This window comes from Lates calcarifer, linkage group LG14 (genome assembly GCF_001640805.2).
Source record: "Lates calcarifer isolate ASB-BC8 linkage group LG14, TLL_Latcal_v3, whole genome shotgun sequence".
NCBI classification, from domain to species: domain Eukaryota; kingdom Metazoa; phylum Chordata; class Actinopteri; family Centropomidae; genus Lates; species Lates calcarifer.
In genome coordinates, this window is record NC_066846.1 from 10,718,698 (window position 1) to 10,735,681 (window position 16,984).

General features: G+C 38.3%; 1 protein-coding gene and 1 long non-coding RNA gene across 2 annotated transcripts; one reads left to right on the top strand and one right to left on the bottom strand.

Moving 5' to 3' along the window:
- The first annotated feature begins 753 nt into the window (after positions 1 to 753).
- Positions 754 to 11,613, top strand: LOC108890832 (solute carrier family 12 member 3-like). The gene is given in 29 exon segments (XM_051075515.1): positions 754 to 1,694; positions 2,163 to 2,363; positions 2,721 to 2,877; positions 3,077 to 3,220; positions 3,401 to 3,476; positions 3,878 to 3,973; positions 4,251 to 4,321; positions 4,323 to 4,391; positions 4,694 to 4,804; positions 4,910 to 5,021; positions 5,305 to 5,435; positions 5,537 to 5,621; positions 5,882 to 6,039; positions 6,196 to 6,303; positions 6,813 to 6,936; positions 7,149 to 7,250; positions 7,576 to 7,731; positions 7,832 to 7,931; positions 8,073 to 8,184; positions 8,263 to 8,397; positions 8,738 to 8,844; positions 9,017 to 9,099; positions 9,228 to 9,296; positions 9,436 to 9,540; positions 9,720 to 9,831; positions 10,395 to 10,481; positions 10,733 to 10,868; positions 11,019 to 11,086; positions 11,468 to 11,613. Coding segments are annotated over 28 exon segments (3,135 nt in total). The 5' UTR covers positions 754 to 1,694; positions 2,163 to 2,181; the 3' UTR covers positions 11,607 to 11,613.
- LOC127143239 (uncharacterized) lies at positions 11,158 to 14,670 on the bottom strand. Its single transcript, XR_007814526.1, has 2 exons — positions 13,873 to 14,670; positions 11,158 to 11,609 (listed from the first exon to the last, which is right to left on the bottom strand). It is a non-coding gene; the product is annotated as an uncharacterized LOC127143239 (long non-coding RNA).
- Between the last annotated feature and the right edge of the window lie 2,314 nt (positions 14,671 to 16,984).

Below are 16,984 nucleotides of genomic sequence, written 5' to 3' on the forward strand. Positions count from 1 at the left end.
AAGAAGGAAGAGTTGAGATAAGAAAAGAACAGGGTCAAGCATTCCTGGAAATATCACATACATAGTCACTCCCCTTATTTACTGACATCAGACAGGCATTGATTGCTCGCGTGACCTCTGAGGTGTGTTTTACACTTTCTAAACATAACCTGGAACTGTCAACAATGCCATTATATTGGATGCTCTGAGGTTCAGGATGTTAGTCGCCCTCTAAAAATGAGTTGAATGTGTCAATACACAATCACTGCTCTGTTGCACCATCCTGAATGTCTGCATCACCTTAAACTCCACAGAGGTCAATGTATCATAAGTTATAGCTAATTTGGATCCTTGAAAAGCATCCTATATCACTAAAAATTTCCAGCTGCTCACAGTCTGTTTTAATTTTGCACTAACTATTGTTGTAAGAGGAGTCTTCACTTCAAATGGTTAGTATCCCCTTTTTGAAGAAGTCTCTGTGTAGACCTCGCTGATTCCTCTACCAGTGTGGGTGTAACAAATGACTGTAACCAGGGCACAATGGCACTCTGAACATGTGGGGTACAAGGCAATAGAGCAGGTTTAATTATAGCAGGCTACTGGCACTATGAAGAATACACTGCAAGAAGTTCTCACCTTAAAGACACCACACACAACAGTTTTAACTGCTTCTTTTTCTTAAACCTTAAAAGAAAAAGTAATGCCCGGTGACATAGCTACATCTTTTTTTTTTTTAATGCTAATTAAGTGTTTCTACACTGATTTTGCAGTAACATGGGCTTTGTAGAAACTACTGCAGCCACTAAGTAGTGCACTATTCTGTTTGGCTACATTTGGTAAAATAAATATTAATAATACTTTGTCACACATTTTAAAGCATAAAACTGTACTGAATGTGTCTCTGTGAGTATACGCTTTTTGTGGAGTATGGTTCTTCTTTTTTTCCCTCACTACCTGTTGCTACACGTTTAAGTTTAAAATAAGACAATTATTAGCTAGTTTTTGAATAGATATTGATTGACATTGTTTAGTGTCCTTGAAAAGTTGTTTGAATGATAAAATGATATTCTAGAGAGATGAGAGAGAAGTGCTTAAAATCAATGTGGAAAAGTTGATGAAGGTGAGAGAAAAGATGCAACAGAACAGAACTGTTGGATTATGAAATCAAGAAAATGTGGACAGTAATAGTTTTACAAGGACTCTGGAACACCAGAACAAGTGAGAATAACTAATATATTAAACAAATATCCCAGAATAATGTATCATTTTTGTGCTAAACAACCATTAATGTGGCATTTTTGCTCTCTGCTTCTCAGAAAAAAGTCAGCTGTGGTATGTGTTGAGTTTATAGTACATAGAGCATAACCACCACAATCCACCCTCTTGTTACTCTGTTTACTCCAAACTTTGTCATTGCTGAAACACTGAACTTCCTGTGTTGTCCTGTGATAACCGATACCAGTAACTAGCTATGCAAAACAAAAATAGAAGATGTTAGAGTATAGGTGGAAAGAAATATTACATCACAGTATTTTACATTTTCTTCAGTGTAGACAGTGTGTGTGTCTGTGAGGGGGAGGGAGGAAAATGAGGGTGATGGGAGTGGATGTCACCTACCTCACTGAAGGTGAATATAAAGAGTCGCAGCAGTGTGAAGAAGGAGCATATTTCATTTGCTGAGAACCGCTCATTCATCTGGAACAGAGATCACCTGTGTGAGTACTTTAACACTTTATTATTGGGTTTAAATTTTCTACTAAATATTACAAGAAATTAATATTTTTTCATATGTCAGAGTCATCATAAGATTTAATCATATTTGTGTACTGATTGGATACATTTTAGTATTTATTATTGTTGCTATAACAGTTAGTGTTTAGCACTTTTGTTTTTCAAATCGGTGCAGTAATCTCTTAACAGTGATTAAATGTGTAATGTAAAAAATATATCAGGTGTTGCATTGTTTGCTTGTGGATGCTGTGCTTTCTGCGAAGAGCTAAAGTAATCTGACACTAATCTAACACTTTTCATTAAACTTGTTGAATTCCCAGTTCAGTTAAGTGATCATATTTGGCCCTGGTGATCACAATTTCTCTATCAGCAAGCTTTCTGAATAAACTGTCTAAAGAAGAAAACTATTTTCTGAACTTTCTCAGCCCGTTTCACACCTCATTTTTACCCAGGAATCAGTAAGACGTGCTGATGGGGCAGTTGATATCCAAACGTGATGGCTTGGTCCATGGCGTTGTCCCTCGGGTTCATTTCTCAACCAGTGAGGAAGGACCTCCCAGGTACTCTCCACACAATTTTGATGCCACCAGACGACAACAAGATGGTAACCTCCAAATTCCTCCAACCATTGTCGTCTCGGGTGTGGAGTCAAGGTTTGTGTTGTAAATTCTAGTATCCATTTTTTATTCAAATTAGGGGCAACAGTCTGGCTAAAATTAAACACAGTGCCATAAATGAACAACTTAGTAAATAAACAGATGGATAGATTACCAATAATGTTTTATTGCTGTCAGGAGAGTGAAAACCCACAACTAGGCGTGATCATGTGCAATGAAGGTCCTGGGCTTAATTTGAAAGCATAGACGACAAAATTAAAACTCTGGAAAAACAGAAATGCACTGCAGCATGTGTAGTGACCGTTGAAGGAACTGCATTTATTGCAATATTCTCTGGCAATTTGTTTTGTTTTATTTAAAACAACACACCTCCTCTGAACTCCTGTCCACTAGTGAATCAGAGCGTCGGGGCTCAAGAGTGGAGCTGCGGAGATCTTCCCTCTACAGCACCTTAGACCTGGTGCCACAGCTGGAACATTATGCCAGCACACTTCCACACCAGAAGTCGAGGAGCCGACCCTCTCTGGAGGCTCTTCGCAAGGCATTTGATGCAAGTTTTTAACATTTGGCATCCACATCTCACAGCAATTTGTGTTGTCTATTAAAGCAGAACCTTATTAATGGAGTATATTAACTGTACAGTCTGTAACAAATTTTCTATCTCATATGCCTTGCCTTGTAGAAAGTGTGCATTATATTCTTTTTAAGCATCCATGTTTTACTCTTTGTTTAAATTGTATTTTTCTCAGGAGATGGAGACAAGGATGGAGGTAGTAAACACCACCACAGAATCAGGAGTTAACAGTCTGCCGGCCACAGACGGTGGAAATGAAGAATCGCAGGCTTCTGAGGAGAAAGCTCCTGTTCGATTTGGCTGGGTGACTGGAGTCATGGTGAGTGTGTATTTGAGTGCGCTACCCAGACAGACTGTAGAAGATGGACAATGGTGTAATCTAGGTGTAATCATATTGGACCTTTATCATGATAACTGTTTTAACACATCATAGACGGGACATTCCTGCAAACATCACAAAACACCACAGAGCTGTTTTCACTGATTCGTTTTGTTACAGGTTCGTTGCATGTTGAATATTTGGGGAGTCATCCTGTTTCTCAGACTGTCGTGGATCACTTCTCAGGCAGGCATCCGTGAGTTATTACTTTCATTCTTCCATTTTAACAAGACCTCCAACTTCAACCACCATGTAGGTTGTTGGTATGTAGGTATCTCTACTCTCAGGTGCACAGGAGCATACCACTGGCAGGCATATTGGACCTTTATCATGATAACAAGTTGTTGTTTAAATTTACACAGATAAAGGTGGCTGTAACCAAAGAATGGCTTTAAATTGTAGCTAAATCTGTGCCAGCGAAGTTAAAGAGGACCAGTGATGCGTGACAGCCTTTCCAAAGCATGTAAGCTCAAGATGTGCAGTACATCTCCATCATCAGGCATAGGCACAAAAAGAAGCAGAAAAACATCCTCCTAGCTAAGAAGTATGTGTACAGTGTTGTAATAATGATGAATACCTTCTTTTGTTTCATGTCAGTGTTGACTTGGCTTATTATCCTGATGTCTGTGACGGTGACCTCAGTAACTGCACTCTCCATCTCTGCTATCGCCACCAATGGGAGGGTGATCTCAGGTCAGTTGCCTCCTGCACCTGAAGCACCTGTGCAAAGAGTTTGAAATTAATATTTAAAACACAAAATAAAATAAATAATAACCTCAAAAATGGCTAAGGCAGTGTATGTACATCTACTGTAAAGCATATTCATATTTATTTTTTTGCCTGTTCAAGTCAAGATTTTCCACAAAGTTAGTTTTCATTAGTATTTCTTTTTTTTCTGCTGTTTTCTATGATGACAACCTCACCTCTGCGTCTTTTTTTGGGGTGGGGTGCGGGGATTGTACGTTTTCAGGTGGGGCCTATTTCATGATCTCCCGCTCTCTGGGTCCTGAAATTGGTGGACCAATTGGGATGGTCTTTTCCTTTCGCCAACGCTCTGGCTTGTGCACTCAACACTGTTGGCTTTGCAGAGGTTGTCCGCGATCTAATGCAGGTACTTATATGGCTTTATATTACACTTAAGAATATAGATACTTGTCAAGGCAAGAATTGCTGATGATAAACCAGTACCGTAAGGCATATATTAGTGTGAATATGAACTCAAAAACATTTCCAATACAAGGCAGAGGTCCTAAGATGATTCCAGACTTAAATCTCACTCAAAGGGATTTTTGAAGAAAAAAAATAGATGCGTAATGTTGCTGTGTGAATTAACTTGCATGCAAAAATGTTATGCAGCTGAGCATAACTTGTTCTCTTATATGTGTGTGTGAATCATTTGGTTGATGTAAGTAGGAGTTTGGTGTCATAATGGTCGATTCAATCAACGATGTCCGTATTGTGGGTGTGATCACGGTGACAATTCTCCTGCTCATTTCACTGGCTGGAATGGAGTGGGAGTCCAAGGTGAGCACATCCCGATATATCTCTCTTGGCTGGAGTTGGCCTGTAAATCTCCTCATTTCTTACTAACTTTTTCTGATAATCATGTTTTTTTTTCCTGCACTCTAGACCCAGATTTTGTTCTTTATAGTTCTTATGGTCTCCTTTTCCAACTACTTTGTGGGAACATTCATCCCTTCTAATCCAGAGAAACAGGCCCAGGGTATCTTTGGATACCGCAGTGAGTATAGGCTGCTTTTAATACAGTGATTTTGTTAATTTGCTTTAATTCACTTGATGTAGGGACCATTATATTGATGTATTTTTAAAAAATTATAATTGTATAAAAGTATTTGACAAGACAATGTCAAACAAATCTTGTTTTCATAATAAAAAGTCTATTTATATTCTAACTCATGTCTGGCACTTGCATCATCATGTCATGTGATCATGAATAAATAGAATAGAAATAGAAACTTGTAACGTATCAGATGACTGGTTTTGTTTGTTTTTGGAATCACCAGCTGAAATCTTCGTATCAAACCTGAAACCAGACTGGAGAGGACCTGAAGGCAACTTTTTCCAGATGTTCGCCATTTTCTTCCCCTCAGCCATCGGCATCCTGTCTGGAGCTAACATCTCTGGAGACCTCAAAGTATGACACAGAGTATCAAGGCAGAGATATACCTCTTACACCACATGTGTAAGAACCAAGAACTACACACATACTGACTTGTATATTGTTTCCTTTTGCAGGACCCTGCTACTGCTATCCCCAAAGGCACACTCATGGCCATTTTTTGGACTACATTCAGCTATTTAGCTATTTCTGTAACTGTTGGTGAGCTACTTATTTAACATATTTTTATATTGCATTGATTTGCCTTTGATTTGATTGGTTAATGATTTGAACTAGTTGTATTTGGGGTGAGGGAGGAGAGACAAGAAGCATGGGGAATAAAGATTTATCACTCATATTAAGGGCAGTGTCATCAGTGTACTGCATGACATGGCTGGTGGTCTTGATATGGTGGAAAAAAGAGCAGTCTGAATATCATATTACATCATGACTGTAATGTTTGGATCTCCCTTCTGCTCCAGGGTCGTGTGTCATACGGGACGCCTCTGGAAATGTAAGTGACATTTTGACTGGGAACATCACTGATGGCTGTGTGGGTCTGGGGTGTAACCTGGGCTGGAACTTCACAGAGTGCATCCGGTCACAGTCTTGTGAATATGGTCTGGCCAACAATTTAAAGGTACCATTCACTGCCTTCTGTTTATCACAGAATAACAGAACAGTTTTCCATAAATGTGGGTGTTTGAAATCAGTGTCCAGAATTAGTTGTATAGAACAGGATAATAAAATCCTCACAGCAGTTTCTCACATTCTTCATGATGAATATTCCAACCAGGTGCTGGGCCAAGTTTCAGGTTTCTACTACCTCATCACTGCTGGTGTCTTTGCCGCCAGCTTGTCATCTGCTCTCGGCTTCCTCGTCTCTGCTCCCAAAGTCTTTCAGGTAAGAAACCACAAACCCAGTGTCTATGTAAATGTAAATACAAAAACAATAATATTAATATTAATAATCAGCTTTGATATGGGGGAGACTTGCACTTTTTCCTTAATAAAAGACTGGTGTATATATACATTGATTTTGAAATCTGGTTAATACATCTGTCTTTTGTTTTATTTCAGTTCCACTCTCAGCTGTGCGTTTTACTTTTATTCTTTTAACAACAGAGTTATTTCTTGATGAAAATGACCACATTGACTGAAAAGCTTGGAGTTGAATTGACTGATATAGGTCTAAATAGCACTTATGTCCCATGTGCAGAATAGTGGCTGGCTTTTCCATGTTTTACAGTGATTTGATTCAAACAAATAACAACAAATGTCAGTTGTAGGCACAAACCAAATTAAAAGCAGCTTAGAAATGTAAGATTTACTGGATTGAAATAAATACATTTATAAATGTAATGAACTTATTAACATGGTGGAAATGCTTATATTTTCTGCTTTATCTACCAGTGTCTGTGCAGAGACAACTTATACCCGTACATAGGATTCTTTGCAAAGGGTTATGGGAAAAATGATGAGCCACTCCGAGCCTATCTCCTCTGTTACATCATCGCTGTGGCCTTCATTCTCATTGGTGGGTGTGATCTAATCTTGTTGCCATGTTTTTAATTGAAATTATTGATTCATGTATTTGTTGTTACACCCCAGTCCTTCTGTAAATGTTTTTGTTCTTATTATAATGATTAAATATTAAAGAGAAAACGGGTCAAAGTGATTTCAAGTTCAACCTTTTGTCCAGCTCTGGATTCAGTAATCTGTTGACTTCTCTCTCCTGTGTCATTACAGCTGAGCTGAACACCATCGCAGCCTTGATCTCCAACTTCTTCCTGTGTTCCTACAGTCTCATCAATTTCAGCTGCTTTCATGCTTCAATCACTAACTCTCCTGGTGAGTGACCTGCTCACACGCTACAGTCATTTCCCCCAGAAACATGCCACAAACTCCTAGATGCCAAGCTAATAGCTTTCCAGAAACAACCCAAAACCCAAGATATTCAGTTTGCAGTGATATAAAGCAGCACATCCTCACATTTGAGAAGCTGGAACCAGCAAATGTCATACTGGACCATTTTGAAGCTTGTCTGTCAAGTTCACAAAAGAAAGTTTAAGCACAGAGGTTGGGTAGAAAAGCAGAGATGAACTGGGCTGCCATTACACTTAAGTAATTCTGACTGAAATACCTGAAAGACCTCTCTTTCTGTCACCCACTTTAGGTTGGAGGCCGTCATTTCACTACTACAGTAAATGGACAGCTTTGTTTGGAGCTGTGATCTCTGTGGTCCTGATGTTCTTGTTTACCTGGTGGGCTGCTCTCGTCACCTTCTGTATTATATTTTTCCTGTTTGGATATGTCAACTACAACAAGCCAAGTAAGTCTAAAACAGATTAGGTTAGTTTAGCCATTTTAGCTGTTTTCTTCTCCCTCCCTTAGTTCGTTCTCTCACTTTTGCATGTTTTTAAAATCCACAGAGGTAAACTGGGGATCATCAGTCCAGGCAGGTACATACAACATGGCTTTGTCCTACTCTGTCTCTCTGTCTGGTGTTGAGGATCATGTCAAGAATTTTAGGTGAGCAGTCAAATATCTCTGCGTGTTGAAGGTGACTTCAGCATTTTAGTTCAGTTTCTCAACATGTTTATGTATTTTCTCTTAGAAATGATTTTCACAGTGTGTTTGCTAATGCATTTGTTTGTCTTGGTTATTCATCAGACCCCAGTGTCTTGTCCTGACTGGGCCCCCAAACCAGCGACCTGCACTGGTGGACTTTGTTGGCTCCTTCACCAAGCATATAAGCCTCATGATCTGTGGAGACATAATCATGGTCAGTCATTCAGTGTCAAGACTTTTGTTCCAATAGGAAACTGTTCCAAGCATAATTAACATTTGCGGGCTTCTTTAGGAGCAGGACAGGCATACTCGGTCACAGGATTCCACAGACTCTTTGGTTAAGTGGATGAACAAGAGGAGGGTGCGCTCGTTCTATACTCCTTTCACCGCAGACAGCCTCAGAGCTGGAACTCGACACTTGCTGCAGGTACAACGTCCGTTATTTGAGAAGCTGCATGTGTTTATCTGTAGAAATAACTACAGTCTTTGTTGTACAAAATACAGCTACTGGTAATTGGTCTGGCTTCAGATTCTGTTCTGAGATAAAAACAGCAATTTTTACTATCATCTAGTTTGCTTTAATGCTCACAGGTGGCCTTACCTTTCTGATATTATTTTTTTCCTATAAATTATAAAAACAAATATATAAATATAAAGGTGTTGTAAAAAGATCAACTGTGTTGTACATAAGAAGTAAATACTACTACTTATTTCCTGAACCAAAAACTTGAAATATACTTTTTGTTCTCATTTGTCATTTTTTCAAGGCTTCTGGTCTTGGCAAACTGAAGCCCAACACGCTTGTCCTGGGCTTCAAGACAAACTGGAGGGACAGCTCTCCTGAAAGCATTGAAGATTATATCAACACCATATAGTAAGTATAGTTAAAGAAATTTACATTTAATTGCTGCTAAGATAAAACTAACACTGTGACTCTATTGCGAAACAAACAAACCTAAGTAAGAACATTTTAATGAGTATTTCTATAGAACCCTATCTTTAAAACTCCCATCTTAACCTACTGCTCTCCTTTTTTTTTTTCCTAGTGATACGTTTGACTCCAACTTCTGTTTGTGTATGTTGAGGATGATGGATGGCCTGGATATCTCCGATCAGTTTGATTTTGAAGGTTAGAAACCCAGACTTCATACTTTGTTTGCATTTTCTCTGTATGTTTTCTTACAACATGGCATAAGATAATGATAAAATAGCATCAAACATAAAAAAGTGGTTAAAGATGTAATGTCTGTCCTCCAGTGAACCAAGGCTTTGAACCTGATGAATCTGTGGAAAATGATGACCAGCAATCTCCTGAGAGAGAATCAGGTGAGCACTGTACTGTGCACATAAACACTGTCATACCTCATGACGTTAGTGGAGACACATTTATTTTAAGTGGAGTAACTGGCAGCTGAGTAAATATAATTATTGTCCCAAAACTTCACTCCTCTTCTTGCTGTTACAGCTGATGACCTCTCCGATAAAGGTGACAGTGATCAGATCAAGACAGTGTTTCAGAATGACCAGGGGAAGAAGACCATTGATGTCTACTGGATAGCTGATGATGGAGGTGAGCCCAAATATGTGTACAATACTGAATTTATATAAAGGAATAGGGATGAGATGATCAATCATTGTAACTCTGTTATTAGTCTTACCACCTTCTACCTTCAGTAATGTCTTCAGCATTCCTACTGAGAGTTTGACTTGGCTCCTCTTCCTGTCTTTCTCTTCTGCCTTTCTTTTAAGGTCTGACCTTGTTGGTGCCTTACCTGCTCACCAGAAGAAAACACTGGCGTCGCAGTAAGGTCAGGGTCTTCATCGTGGGAGATGAACAAAACATGGAGGAAGGCCGCAACGAGTAAGTTTTCACTTCATAAACGGATGTGATCAAAAGCTATTTTGCACAAGTTTCTGGTGAGCATAAGATGGCTTTCCAACCCAGTGCACACCAAAAATTTCTAAAGAAAAAGGTTTTGGTCATGTCCCTGTCCCTTTCTGTACTTCTGTACCTCTGTAGCCACAAAATGTATTCACAATGAACCTATTTGGAATTAAACATTTTCAGTTAATATTAGAAGTTTAAGATATGATATGATAATTAAACAAAGTTACAACTACTGATGAAATCTCTTTTCCTCGTTAAAAAATATGAATGGGTTTACAGTGTTGAAAATTTATGATACACTACCTGATGATCTGAGGTCCAATTAATTTTGACTTGTAATGTCTTGTACAATTGTTTATACAAAGCTGCATGTATTCATTCATGTAAGTTGTTTGGATTGTAAGCTGTTAGATGTATGTTTGAGTGTTTTGTGCAATCTTTGAAAGTTTCATATTTCATATTTGTCACTTCAGTTCATGGACACCTTTTTTGCAGTGTGTATGAAAACTGATAAACTGAAACTTTTTTTTTTTTAGGATGATCGCTCTGCTGAAAAGGTTCCGTCTGGATTTTAATGACGTTATAGTCATGACAGACAGCGAGAAGCGTCCACATGTCAAGAAGTATGTCCACAAAAATGTTGCATTCACTGTTATAAGTCACAGCATACTCTGAGATCTCTTTTTGATCATCTTAAGTGACCAGAGCACACATATTTAAAATCCAGACACTGTTTTAGAAATGTTAAGAGGAATTTGGACCTTCAGCGAGCAAGACTACATTCCTGTAGCTTTTGTACATTCTTTAGATTCATAGTTTATCTACGTTCATCTACAGCTCACTGACAACTGTCCTCTTGTTTTTGTTTCATCAGTCTGAGTAGGTTTGTGGACAGTGTTGCCCCCTTCAGGCTACATGATGAACAGCAGGATGGCATCTCAGTTCAGGAGTTGAGACAAAGTGCCCCATGGAAAATATCTGACAAAGAGTTTGAGGCCTTCAGACTTAAGGTCTGTGCATGTACATAAATTATATCCTTCATTTGCAACAACATGCTGTCCCTTTTGATGTCGTCCACCCTTTCAAATGTCTGTGTATGATGCTTATCGGGTGCATGTAACCATGAATCCATTTCTTACTTTTATTTCTTCTTTTCACAGTCTGAGAGAAAAGTGAGACTAAATGAAATCATCCGTAGGAATTCACAACATGCCGCCCTCGTGCTCGTGTGAGTACAGATTATATGATCACTTCAGTTATGGATGTGACAGTTCAATGAAAATAATACATCAAACCTCATTAGATTTTTTGCCAATAGAGTATATTTAATGTACATGCCATTAAACAAAAGTATTGTATCTGATCAGTCAGTCAGTTTTGTTTGAGATTTTTAGATATTTCTCCCATTCCCGTACTCCTGCAAAGTCAGGCGTAGATGGTGGGTGATAAGACCTGCCTCACCATTGCTGTTCCAGTTTTACCCCAAAAGGTGTAGGATGGGTTTGAGGTCAGGACTACGTGCAGACCAGCAAAGAATTTCTTCACCAAACTTGAAAAGCACACTAATGTTTTGTTGTGTTCATGTAAATTTGATGTTTTTTTTCCCCAGGAGTCTTCCTGTGCCGCAGAGTGACTGCCCCAGTGCTCTGTACATGGCCTGGCTGGATACTCTGACCTGCGGCCTCCACTGCCCCGCGGTGCTGATACGAGGAAACCAGCAGAACGTCCTCACTTTCTACTGCCAGTAAATCCTGTCTCAAAGAGATGAAGGAGTACAGGGATGAGTATTTTGAGACAGTGAATATAAAATAATGCCCTTGGAACAAAGGGAAAACCCCACATGAATCTACTTAGTTGAAAAGGTAAAAAAAAAGAAAAACAACTGCCATTTAATTCATCTATATGGAAGCATCTGCATTTGTTATGCTTGTACTCTTTTATTCAAGTCTTTCCTTTAATTTATAACCCATCTGTGTAAATATATAGAGTATATATATAAATTATAGCATACTGTTCAGGAAAATTTGAAATGTTAGAATGTGAAATGAGTTGATGGACAAAGTACTCAGATGTTTCAGTAGTAAAGTTCTCCTAGAGTAATGCAACATGTATATATAAATTTGACATACTGTAAGTACGGAATCTGAGTAAATGTTGTTATTTACATTTACTTTTCACCTCTGGTGCATACCAGGACACTTTCAAGTCTTTGCGTTAAACATTTATTTTATAACCAGTGACTTATTAGTTGCTTTGAATTACAATTATTTGTGATTGTACATGTTGCCTATGAGTATAGTTAGTCTCTTTTTATGGTGGCCATAAGATATGTTAGCTGTGTCTTTGATGAAAGAAAAAATACTGCTGGTGTAACAGTAATCCTAACTCATGCAGTAAGGTTATCTTTTAACTTTGAATGTTAGAGATTTTTGGATCCTAAAATATCTTCAAGGCTCAAATATTGAATCATATGTACAGTAAATGTAATATTTTCTCCCACAAGTTGCTAGATTTGTGACTCCTTTCAAATTTCATTAACCTGCACTATTTGTAAAGTTTGTATTTGTGTAGATTTTATTTGCTTAATACTGTGATATATATATTTTTTGTTGTTGTAAAATTACATTAAACTGTAATTCTCCTAAAGGACAATGAGTTATTCTTGTCAACAGTGGATGCTTTCCCGGCCATGATTTCAATAATAATAATTAATGTTGACATCAATGTGAAATGTTTGTACAGTTCAGGATTAATGTAGTGTTGTGATCAGTCTCTATCAGCACAGAGAGGAGAGGAATCAGAGCAGTTGAGCAGGGAACAGAACATGTAAGTAAAGACTCTGCTATTGTACATGAGGTTTATAAATGGGCATGGCCTGTACAATAAGACCTATGGGTAATTTCTCTGTCTGTTCGACCTAATGCATGTAAAGTCTAATTTCCTGACACCTCATCTCCTTTCATGACCCCTAACGTGCTGAAATAGCACTGTGAACTTTCAGTAAATTTCTTTTATTTCCTTGCAGTTCTACCACACTGAAACTTTAGTGTTGTCCCTCACTTGTAGTTGCTTTGAATAAAAGTGTCTGCCAAATGACTAAATTTAAATGTGCATGATCAAATATCTTTTATTAACAATGGCTTGATTAACACTTTTCACTCAGGTCATCAATGGAATAAGCAACCTGAATTACACAGACAGCTGTAACAAAGTTAAAGGGGAAAACAGGTATATTTGCTTTCTAAAATACAAACAACTAATATATATGTAATGTGAATATATATCATAATTCCTTTTTTGATTGTGTCCTGTTTGTTGTACACCTGAATTTATTATTGTAAATGATTATACATGTATTCATTTTACAGTTCTTTCCATGGTGAGAGTATTTATTCTGAAAACACTGGATTTTACTTCTGGATTCTGTCCATATTTTCACTTAAAAGCCACATGTACATGAGTTACATCTGTTTAATTATTTTTTGTTGTTCTTTTATAATAATTGTTGTTGGGTTGTTTCAACTTCCATTTTGATAAATTTCAGTGGCAGCCCAGGGGGACACCGGAAGTTCGACAACTACATACCACCGCCAACTATGTCAGCTTGCTGTCACTCCTCGTACCATCAGGTGGCGCCAAAGTAAGTTTTTTGAAAACCTATAAATACTGACTTTAGGTAATGATGTAATGTGGTGAACACTAATACTTATATAAACTGTAGGTGGTGACTATCTGTGAATGATTATTCAATTATGAAAACTATATTTGTCCATAGCTTATTTAAAAATAGAAAAAATTACACACCATTGCCACCACTGAGATTACAACACTAAACACTAAATGGAATGAAAGAATTTTTTTTTGTTAATCTGGAAAACTAGAAGTACTAAGGCAGTATTTAAGCCACTGCAAATCCAGAACCCCAGTAACAGTTGTAAGAGCAGTGGTTTGAGAGTGCAGTTTTCTGATGAACACTCAAAAGTGGATGACTTAATTGTGGAAATAAAATGGTACCTTATTCTCTATGCACAATGAGTCCTTCTCAACAGCCTGTCCTGGAGGGGGCAGTGGACATCCTTGACTTTTTGTGCAGCAGAGCCCCAGCTGAATCAACCTGTAGGTCTCAGCCACGATCAGTACATCCAAACAAGTGCTTTCATCCATTCTGTCTTGCAGGAAGTCACACCCTCCTGGAAAAGCCCCAAGAAAGCTCCCTGCAGCTGGAAATGAAGCAGTATATCTCCTGAGCTACATGAGCTGACCCATGTAGTTAAAGCCCAATATGGATCCACTGACAGGATCTCATGTCTCATGAGCTCACTAAATCCTCAGTGGACCCCTGTAATTCTTGGCAGAGTACCTGGAAATAGTCCCCACCTGCTGCTAACACAACACAGTGTGCTGAGAGAGGTGACGGGAGGATAAAGGAAAGATGTAGACAGGAGCAAACAGACCTCAGTTCCTCACTAGAACTACACAATAATTGATGGTGGATGACAGTCCAAAATCTGAATGTCGGAGACTTTACGTAGGGCTGGACCAAACCACAGACTATGACCTCAACAACTGTGAAGGTGTTAACAACCCTACAAGGTAAAATGCTTGAAAATTCCCAGCTATCATTTACTGAGGTAACCTTTTGGATAAGCGACAAAATATCTTCAAGAACCTAAAACAAGTCCTGGTGACTTTGTACAGCATGTAGAAATAACATGATGACTGAGAATCTTCACGAACATCCATCTTAATCACCAGCATATCTCATACAGCAGGAGTTTTCAATTTCGGGACAGAATCTCTTGCGTTCCCTATGTTTATGCCATACTCTTACATAATTGCAAGTTCTTTGGACTTGCAACAGCACAGCATGTTGGGTAAGCATGTGTCATGGAGAAATACTAGCAGCAGGTTTTCAACATAATGCAGAACATCCATTGTAGACTGAGTAAAGTAGTGACTCATTATGACTGGAAAAACTCACTTGTTATGACTTTCTACTCCTACTCAGATAACCAGCAGCTATTACTTCTTTGGTTTTGAAGGTTCTGGAGTCGTTGGTGTTCCTTTTCACCTAACATCATCTGTATCTGTTCTACTTTTTCTATCTTTCTATCTATCTTTCTTCTAACTCTTACACTTCTTACACTTTTCCTACTATACGGACAGCCTTCTTGTCATGATGCAGATGACTAGACATTTCCTGCCTGTGTGAAATGTACAGAGACAGAAGAGAGAGCCAAGATAAGGAAAGAACAGTGACAGTAGGGAGGAACAGTGCAAACTCTGCATTCCTTGAAATGTCACATACATAGTCACTGCCCTTATTTACTCTGACATCAGACAGGCATTGGTTGCCCTCATGACCTCTGAGGTGTGTTTTACGTTTTCTAAACGTAACCTCGCCTACAGGATGAACTGTCAACAATGTCATTTCTGTATGACTGATGCTCCCAAGTTCACAGGAGGTTATATGCATGTTAGTCACTCTCTTTAGCAATGCTGTAGGGCTGAATGTGTCAATACATAAACATTGCTCTGTTGCAAAATCCTGAGTGTCAGCATCACCTTTTACTCCACAGAGGTCAATGTATTGGAGTTTTATGTCTCTATGTATAAAGTCCTGTGATTATTGCTCTTCTGTTAATTTTTTTTTCTTACATTCTAATGTTTATACTGTTGTGTATATTTTTTATAGCCTTATCTTGTTTTTGAAAAGCACCAGTATTTCTACATGAGACATGTTTTACACCAGCATCACATAGTCTGTTAACTGGAGCTGTCAGCTTTTACATATGGTTAATATCTCATTTTAGACTCTGTGTAGACCTTGCAGATTCCTCTACTAGTGTGGGTGTAACAAGTGACTTTAACCAGGGCACAATGGCATCGTGAACATGTGGGTACAAGGCAGTAATGTTGGTCTAATTATAGCAGCCTACTGGCACGATAAAGAATACACTGCACTTAAGTTTCCACCTTAAAGAATCCACACACTACTGTCTTAAACTCCTTTATCTGAAATAAGAATGAAAACATGTTTTAGTGTGTTACAGGTCAAGGCTGGATTACCAACCGGGCAAAGTGGGTAATTGCCCAGGTTAACTCTATTTCATTTGGGTCCACATAATTTGATTAATAAGAGATTTGATAGAACCAAAGTGTCAAAATCTAGTTTTAAGAGCTTGATTCTTTTAGTTTATATTGAGCTTGGTTAATGTAAAGTTGTCAAGGTTGCTGCCCAAATCCTGCTTTTGCTCATTCTGTCGCTCTGTCCTTCTCTTCAGCCACATTCCCACTTCTCCAGGTCGCGCATTTCTACAAAGTTCTGCTGTCTCCTCCCTGCCACAGTCACCTGCTCACCTGTCTCCCATTCTCTATCACCTGACCTGCCCCGCTTATATACACTCTTCTCTACACGTTCCCATTTTTATTTACATTTATGCTTAAAAGGTGACTGAAACGATTAATCTATCAAAACTGTTGCTAGTTACTTTTCTGTTAGGGATTAATAAGCTAATCATTTCAGCCCTAGAGTACTGGTTAGTTTCTGGGTGACTGGGGAGATAATGAAGCTGCCATATACAGTTGGGATCAATAGGATTCCTCTGAATTCTTGTTATCATCCTTCACTATCTGTTGCATGTACAACATGTTTAAAACATTGTTTGGTGTCATGAGAAAGACGTTTGAATGATGAAATCACATTGTAGAATGACTCAAGTTTACAAAGTCCATGCTGGAAAATTTTGTGAAGGTAATATTAGAATGGAATGGAAGACAAAAGACCAGAATAGAATAAAAATGGGGGGGGGCTCGTAATATTTTTAGTGTGAATCTTAGGAAAGCAAGAGGAGTTTCTTCCTGTGCATCACTAAGTCACGTACAGTCAACAATTCTCAAAAAACACCTGGGTTGAGTCAGCTAAAACATACTAATCAGATCAGCTGATGTCAACCTCTGTAAATATACAAGCTTATTAATATTATTGCTGCCTTCATTGCCACATGTTTCCCCCCCAAAAAATCAAAGACAAATAAAATAATAGGCAGTGTGTGTTGTACTTTGTATTTACAGTATAATAATTTTACTTTCTTTGTCTGTTCAGCTATGATGCCTACCTTCCCCA